The 7,741-nt window shown below is 46.1% G+C and overlaps 2 protein-coding genes across 2 annotated transcripts; one reads left to right on the top strand and one right to left on the bottom strand.

The window, feature by feature from the left end:
- Positions 1 to 231: 231 nt before the first annotated feature.
- On the bottom strand, positions 232 to 4,585 carry LOC135911595 (transmembrane protein 14C). Its single transcript, XM_065443914.2, has 4 exons — positions 4,343 to 4,585; positions 4,171 to 4,272; positions 2,259 to 2,346; positions 232 to 426 (listed from the first exon to the last, which is right to left on the bottom strand). The coding sequence occupies exons 1-4, from the start codon at positions 4,416 to 4,418 to the stop codon at positions 339 to 341; spliced, it is 354 nt and encodes a 117-aa protein (XP_065299986.1). The 5' UTR covers positions 4,419 to 4,585; the 3' UTR covers positions 232 to 338.
- Positions 4,586 to 5,382: 797 nt separating this feature from the next.
- On the top strand, positions 5,383 to 7,741 carry LOC135911643 (3-oxoacyl-[acyl-carrier-protein] synthase, mitochondrial). Its single transcript, XM_065443987.2, has 2 exons — positions 5,383 to 5,539; positions 6,242 to 7,741. Exons 1-2 carry the CDS (start codon positions 5,522 to 5,524, stop codon positions 7,583 to 7,585), a joined length of 1,362 nt encoding a protein of 453 aa, XP_065300059.1. The 5' UTR covers positions 5,383 to 5,521; the 3' UTR covers positions 7,586 to 7,741.

Genomic DNA, 7,741 nt, shown 5'->3' on the forward strand with positions numbered 1-7,741 from the left:
TTAACATCACGTTTCCAACTTGTCACATGTGCTTTGCACAGAATGCCCCGGATCTATGCAGGCCACCGGCATGTGTTCGAAGGTCTGATCTAGACTTATCAGTGAACAGGCCTGGCCTGGTCCCGCAGCATCAGGCCCCAGGCCCGCGCCCATCAAAAATCCCTTTACCCGGCCGGGTCCATGCAGTACTCTAAGACAGTGTCCATTCATGTTGTATAGTGCAACTGAACAAACCCTTCAGACAGCGTCTTTATTTCATATAAAAGGTGGATAATCTTGAAGCCCTTCAATGCAATCAACTTTTCATTTAATGAAGTAATGAAGAGGGGGGGAAGGCATCACTGCTTTGCAACTGGTGGTGCTGCCGCTGCTGGAGAACCAGGTGGCGAAAAGGCCCGGCAGAGTATTCTGCAGCACATGGCGATGCTGTAATGGAAACGGCGGAGCATGCAAGTTTAAATCCACAAGTGTGCAGAAGGGAAGTGCACATTTCACCACAAGAGACCCGACTCTGTCAGCCTCTCTGAATGAATATTTCTTACACTTGACCAAGACAGTGAGATGGCCTAACTGGTTTTTCACACTGGGAATCTGAGTAGCTAGAAGAACAAGGATGTTACTATACTCACAGAATGAACTACCACGAGAGGAGAATTTAATGTGAACGCCAAATAGGCATGATTACTTCAGACTGCAATGTCATACTGCTACTTAGCTGGTCACTAAATGTGGCATGAACTGTGATCTAAACATAAGTGCCAAAGTTACGTTGATTTAACATGAGTTGAAACAAAAGTACCTGTATCAAGCCTAAATTGGCATGCTTCATTCTGTGAGAATAGTATGCAAGTGCAGCAGCTGTTAAAAGACCAGCCAATATCTTCCTTTTCTATCCTTACTGAATATGCCAAAGCCTTTGCTATACTTCCTAGACAGAAAATCACACCCAGGAAACAATATTAGGGCATTAAAGGAAACCAATGTGATGGGTGATGGTCTAGAAAACGACATATGAACAATGGAGAAACGAAGGTGCCTCCTGAACTAGCACATATTACGTATGCATTATCATACATAGGTAGCAAGATATAATATTGGACTATACAGTAATAAACCATTGCTGCCTTTATTTTGGCTGAACCACATAAGAATGATTATTACGACAACAGATTTTTGATGACTTGGGATAAAAGATGACAATGCAACGCTTATGCGGAGGCTCTAAATAGCGCCTTCAAGTGCAACATACAATTGCAAGGTGGCACTAAGCTGAAGTATTCTGATAGGAGCGAAACGCCATGGGGTAGCACCGATGGGCCAGCGAGCGTGTGCTTGCGCAGCGAGGCTGCATGGCTGTAAGCATCCTTGTAGCTTGTCGGGCCATTGGACCTGGACACCCTAAATAAATATACTTGCTGTCATCTACCAATTTCTCACGATACTACTATTCCTTAACAGCCTTCTTCCAATGGTGTGGTTAGCTTTTCCACAGAGCTCAGTAGCCTCGTGACTAGGCTCGAATTTTGGAAACAGAAGAGGGAGAGGGGCATTGAGTTGTCGCTTTCTAAAGCTAGTAATTCAGAGAAAATTATGCACTATATTCGTACAAATGCATATTTTCTCTTTAGATATTAGCAGCATAGCTCAGGCTTGATACTTTAAATATAATTGCACCACCATGAAAGAAGCTAGTGGCAGTCTCTTACACTTTTTCCTTTAATAAAAAAAAGTCCAAATATGCAAGAACAACACAACTGGATGATATAGAAAAAATCATAAGTAGGGAACATCGGCCATTTGCCCTGCTAACGAGTCTATCATACGAAGCAAAAAAGTGCCTGGGAGATTTTCTGAAAGGTGCCTTGTGCCAGCCTAGTCAAAGTAGCACCTGCTTTCATTATGTGCCTGCATAGGTGGGCTCTAAAGCAAGTTCTTGAAAGCTGTTCATAACGTGACAAGACACCTTGCACTAGTTCAAGGGCAAAGACTATGTACAAAAGCCACTATACATCAAGCCGCTACACAACAAGACCTCTACAAAGGTTGTGTCGTGCAAGCCACTTCATTTTACATTAAAAGACTTAGACAGGCTAGTTGGTTGCTGGCTTGACGGAACGTCATTATAACGGTGCGTTTTGAGGACGGGACACAGAATCGTCGGTAATTGTCCTCTGTGCATTCTCTCTGTGTCTAGTCCTCAAAATGCGCCGTTTTATCTATGTTAATTTTTCATAAGTGTACAATATGAAGACACTGACCTCAGAACTGCAACCAGTCCTGCTGGCATGATCTTTGACGAGTTGGCAAACCTGTAACCCATCAGACCAGCCAGCAATCCAGACACGGCTGCGAACAGAGAGCAAGAAAATACACATGCTTATGACAAGGCTAGCTGAGAGGTGATGCAGCTTGTAATGCAAGTTAGCATAACAGGCTGAAAGGAAAATCTGGGAGATTTACCTTGTGTTGAAACTCTGCAGAACTACAAAAAAGCATTTCATTCTCGTTTTTACTTTCAATGGTACATGCCAAATTCGAAAGAGCTTCTAAATAGCTACAGCTAGTGGCTGAATGTGTACCCTACATGTTGCAAATAAAGAAGGTAGGTGCACCAAACATGAGTTGCGGAGCCTCCAATGGCAGATCAGAGGCTCCACAAATATTAAATTATGGGGTTTTATGTGCCAAAACCACTTTCTGATTATGAGGCACGCCGTAGTGGAGGACTCCGGAAATTTTGACCACCTGGGGTTCTTTAACGTGCACCTAAATCTAAGTACATGGGTGTTTTCACATTTCGCCCCCATCGAAATGCGGCCGCCATGGCCGGCGTTTGATCCCGCGACCTCGTGCTCAGCAGCCTTACACCATAGCCACTGAGCAACCACGGCGGGTGGCTCCACAAATACTATTACCATGCATTAGAGTTAATATTGTGCACAGAATGTGCATTGAAAAAAAAAATGGCGGAACCTATCTTGCTATGACTGGTGTAATGTGTTCTGCATTCAATCAATACGGCAACAACTTATTGCCACTGTCGGAAATGAGTTGTGAGGCGTGCACTGCACCGAAATTCTTTCGTGCTTCTTTAAAAACGCGGCGCCATGTGGCGCCACCACCGTAAAGCCTGCGCGTGGCATAGAGTTAGTAGAACAACTGCGCGTGGCCTCCATAATGCATGGTGCTCGATTGCGTGAGAATGCGGCCCCTCTCTTGTGCTTCTTTCTGAACGCGCTGCGCCGTCTAGTGGCACCGCCGAGAAGTCCGCGCGTGGCCGCCGAGACGAGAAGCATGGCGCTTTAGTGCGCAATGGTGTGAAAGGCATTCATTGAAAAGTGCCACATAACAAGCACAAGAAAACCTAAATGTCTTGACGAATTTTACGGCACATCGTGATATCAATACACAGCCAAAGGTAACATCTTAGCCTGAAACCACAATCTTTTATTTTTCCGATTAGCCTAGCATTTACAATAACTGACCAAAAGGAAGTGAGCTGTTAAGTTTTTACTGTCGCGGCCTTCTTTAACGCATCCTCCTTCACCACTACCTGACTTGCAAATTTTCTCTTAAATGCACGGCATCCGATATGTTAACTGCTCTAAGCTTGATTTGTCAAACGGTTGAAAGGTCAACTAACAAAGTTCAGTGCTGCCTACTGAGACTTTTTTTTCTATAAAACAGCGCTTACACGGACGAGAGTACAACTTTCCAGAGCAGAAGGGCAATATTCAGAGGCAAAGCAACTTTCATAGGCAGCTAGGTCAGACCAATGGTGGAGCACAGCGCGTCTTCCCGAGCTCTTACTCCCTAAAACAATAATAAGGTAATCAAATGGGCTTCGAACTGTAGCCCAACGTCCGAGGAGAAATTGAATAATATCCAGAACTACGCAGAGCGAATATCGCCGCATATGATTTCGCACAGATAATCGACCTACGGGTGCGTTAGTGAGCCGTATCTTGCGTCGGGAAGAACAGCAGTACGACTTTATGCTTCAGTATGTTAGCACGAAAATTACTTTAAAAGCACTGCTAACAGTAATGTCTAGGCATCAGGCTTACTCCGGCGCTGATGGAAATGAAGAAAAGGAATATTCCGGGGGTCGTCTGCAATTACCAGCGGTCACCATTACAAGCTTATTATCACGAATAAAGAAGTACTTGCCGAGGGATAAGTAGTAGTTGTGAGGGTCCTGCGACGTCTGGTAGGCTCCTATCAGTGCAAGGCCACCGAACGCCAAGCCCGCAACCAAGGATGTGACGCTACCTGCAAAGCACTTACGGTGAAACATACCACAAACGATCTAGAAGATGTGCGGTGCACTCGTCGGACTCACCAGCTTTCACGTAGCCTATGACACCTCCTAATGCCACGATGATCGCGTATCCATAAGCCCATATGTCGGTATCCATTATCGTTCCTCTTGTGATTATCGGCACACAAGAACGATTTCTGCGCGAATTTTAAAAGACCCACGTCGCGCCAACACTTGACGTACGACGTAGGCTATAACGTACGCCTACACGCCCACTTCGCAAAATAGCAGCTGGATTGTCTCGGTCAGTGTCCTGGCCTTGACTGGCTTCATGCGACTGAATAAGTACAAAGAAAACAAAAGCGGAAATTCTTTTATTTTGCGCTTGGTTTGCAGTGCTTGTAACCGCTGCAGATGTTTGATACGTTCTGCCACGCGATTAAGTTTTACGTTTTGCACTGGAGCAAACGCGGATGTAGTATTAACCAACGTTTGTTGGTACCATGGTTGATACAAATCTTCTTAGGATGAAAGTGCACTCCAGCTAGAGCTTACTTGGTGCATTGGTGCACCCGCCTCGGAGGAGTAAACGCCTCCTTTTTTCTAAAGTTGTATCCGACTATAGAATCGTGGAATAAAGAATATGACTCGAGCGAAAGCTTGATGCTTGAATGACGGTAAAATGGGCTTTGTGGCTAATCCATCGGTGGTTAATGTCATGAGGCTTAGTAAAAAATTAACTGACATTACTCACGCGGCTACCTGCATTTTGCAGGAGGAACTTTTGCTGACCTGTTACATCTCGCGCTAAAGACCAAAACTCATGACAAACCCGTCTGACCTTGCTGCACAAATGTTTTCAATTTCCTGCAGTACTTGCACTAAACATGTAAAGCATTACTTTTGTCTAAATGGTGCAAAATGTTTGACGATTACATGTTCGTAAATACATACGTAGCGTCTGACCTGACACATAATTAGTTATTCCTCAAACTACGTATTTGATTCGGTCAGAGAGACTAAAGGTGGAAGCGTTATTTTATTATATCTTGGTGGTGAAGAACGCTAACTGACATTTTTCGTGTGAATTTCAGTTTCGGTTTTGGTTGCGTAGTCTGGCAACCGGCTTGGCCCGAATGCTTTCGCGCTCCTCATCTCCGGACAACTGTTCTTTCTGCTACACTGTAGTTCTGCGTGACGAAGGAACGAAGGAGCTTCGGTGTTTAATAGCTTTTAGGGATTCCTGCGGAAACAACTAGCATGCCCCTACGAATGCCGGTAAGTCCTTTGAAGTTTACATTCTCTGAATGAACACGCACTGTTGTGGTAGACCAAGTGATAACATTTGCTACCGTTTACTACTTTTCTGGATGGAGCTGAAACTCAGTCGAAAAAATGCTCCAAATTTAATGCCATTAAAGTGATACTTATGTCGTAGTAGGGAACGTAATTATTATCGCGTATAGTGAATTGAGGGGTGCATGTTATCTTCTATCTGCTTTTACACTTCGATTCACCGCAGTCGCAATTAATTGCGTGCCGGTGAAGAGTAAAGTATAGACCTCAGGAATATTTACTAATTGTACAGTTATATAAATTACATTTTTGATGTCGTAGTAGGGAACGTAATTATTATCGCGTATAGTGAATTGAGGGGTGCATGTTATCTTCTATCTGCTTTTACACTTCGATTCACCGCAGTCGCAATTAATTGCGTGCCGGTGAAGAGTAAAGTATAGACCTCAGGAATATTTACTAATTGTACAGTTATATAAATTACATTTTTGATGGGCACTGGTTTATCGATACGTGGGGTAATTTGACATTTTTACTGCAAAATATGAGTGGCGCGATGTACGAAGGACCTTAGGTGTAGGAAACGAACGTACGGCATTGCGGTTGATTGTTGCGATCTGTACCTAATCCACTTATTTGCGCTTTATGTTGGTCGAACACGTGATGCTTCGCGCTCTGTTACAGGTATGGCGACAGCTGGGCCGGCCTGTCAGTGACCTCGGAAGGAGAGGCATCAGCAACAGTTGTGACAAACCGAGAAGGGTCGTCGTCACCGGTCTGGGCATGGTCACGCCTTTGGGGGCTGACGCAAAGACGTCGTGGAGCCGGCTCATACAGTCGCAGAGCGGCATAAGTCGGCTGGGAAAGGAGTTCGACGGTATTCCCTCCAAAACAGCAGGCCGTGTACCTACCGATGCTTCTCAAAACCCGTCACCGTTTGACGTACATAAATTCGTTTCCAAGTCGGAGCTGCGGAGCATCTCATTGGCAACTGCGTACGCTCTGGCTGCAGCCAAAGAAGCGCTGGATGACGCCCAGTGGCACCCGGATTCGGACACTGACTGCAGAACAACGGGAGTAGCAATCGGCAATTGCATGTGCGACCTGGAATATGTTGTCGACACCGGGATGGCGTTAAGAGAACAGGGCTTCAAAAAAATTAGCCCGTTTTTTGTTCCGAGGATTCTCACGAACATGCCGTCTGGGCTTGTCAGTATTCAGCACAAGTTGAAAGGGCCCAATCATTCGGTTGCGACGGCGTGTACGACTGGCGTGCACGCCATAGGCGACGCGTTAAGCTTTATACAGCGCGGATACGCTGACGTCATGGTCTGCGGTGGCACAGAAGCCAGCGTGTCGCCCATGTGCGTTGCTGCCTTTGCAAGGATGAGAGCTCTGAGCACCGCCGAGGACCCTGCCGCGGCGTCGAGACCTTTCGACAAGAACAGGGACGGCTTTGTTGTAGCCGAAGGGTGTAGCATTCTCGTTCTGGAAGAACTGGAACATGCGATTGCCAGAGGAGCAAACATTCACGCCGAGGTTCTGGGATACGGGCTCTCTGGGGACGCGTTTCACATCACGGCAGCAGCCAATGACGGCGCAGGTGCGTTCGCCTGCATGGAGTCCGCGCTGAGAAACGCTCGTGTCAACGTCCAGGAGGTTGGTTACGTGAACGCTCACGCGACGTCGACGCCCATTGGGGATGCCGCCGAAGCGCTGGCGATCCGCCGTCTGCTAGGCGACAACTTTAGCAAAGTGGCGGTGTCCGCTACCAAAGGCTCCACGGGTCACCTCTTGGGAGCAGCTGGCGCCACGGAAAGTGCGTTCACGGTACTCGCTGTTCGCGATGGAGTGATTCCTCCTACGCTAAACCTCGAATGCCCAGATGTTGGTGCCGATCTCAACTTTATCGCCCATCAGTCGGCACCTTGGAGAACTGAGAACGCGACCAGGAGGGTTGCGATTAAGAACTCTTTCGGATTTGGGGGCACGAACGGTTCGCTTGTTATAGCAGAGTACAGGCAATAACACCGTTTATTCTATTTTTAATGTTTCGAATTTTCGCACGTTTGATGCTAGCGCAAAGTGTGTTGTGAAATGCGCGTTATTAAAAGCACGCATGTTTTCAAATCTGTTGTTCCGAATAATTAAATATTCGAAGAACTCTACAATTTATCAAAATCA

Source organism: Dermacentor albipictus, chromosome 5, assembly GCF_038994185.2.
Source record: "Dermacentor albipictus isolate Rhodes 1998 colony chromosome 5, USDA_Dalb.pri_finalv2, whole genome shotgun sequence".
In the NCBI taxonomy this organism is placed as follows: Eukaryota; Metazoa; Arthropoda; class Arachnida; order Ixodida; family Ixodidae; genus Dermacentor; species Dermacentor albipictus.

Bases quoted from the DNA above. Each gene is read 5' to 3' on its own strand.
- LOC135911595 (XM_065443914.2), bottom strand. From the start codon at position 4,418: ATGGATACCGACATATGGGCTTATGGATACGCGATCATCGTGGCATTA. The intron at 2,347-4,170 runs GCAAGTACTTCT...CTCTGTTCGCAG, and splicing joins CAACTACTACTTATCCCTCG to CCGTGTCTGGATTGCTGGCT. The intron at 427-2,258 runs GTCAGTGTCTTC...TTTCCATTACAG, and splicing joins GGACTGGTTGCAGTTCTGAG to CATCGCCATGTGCTGCAGAA.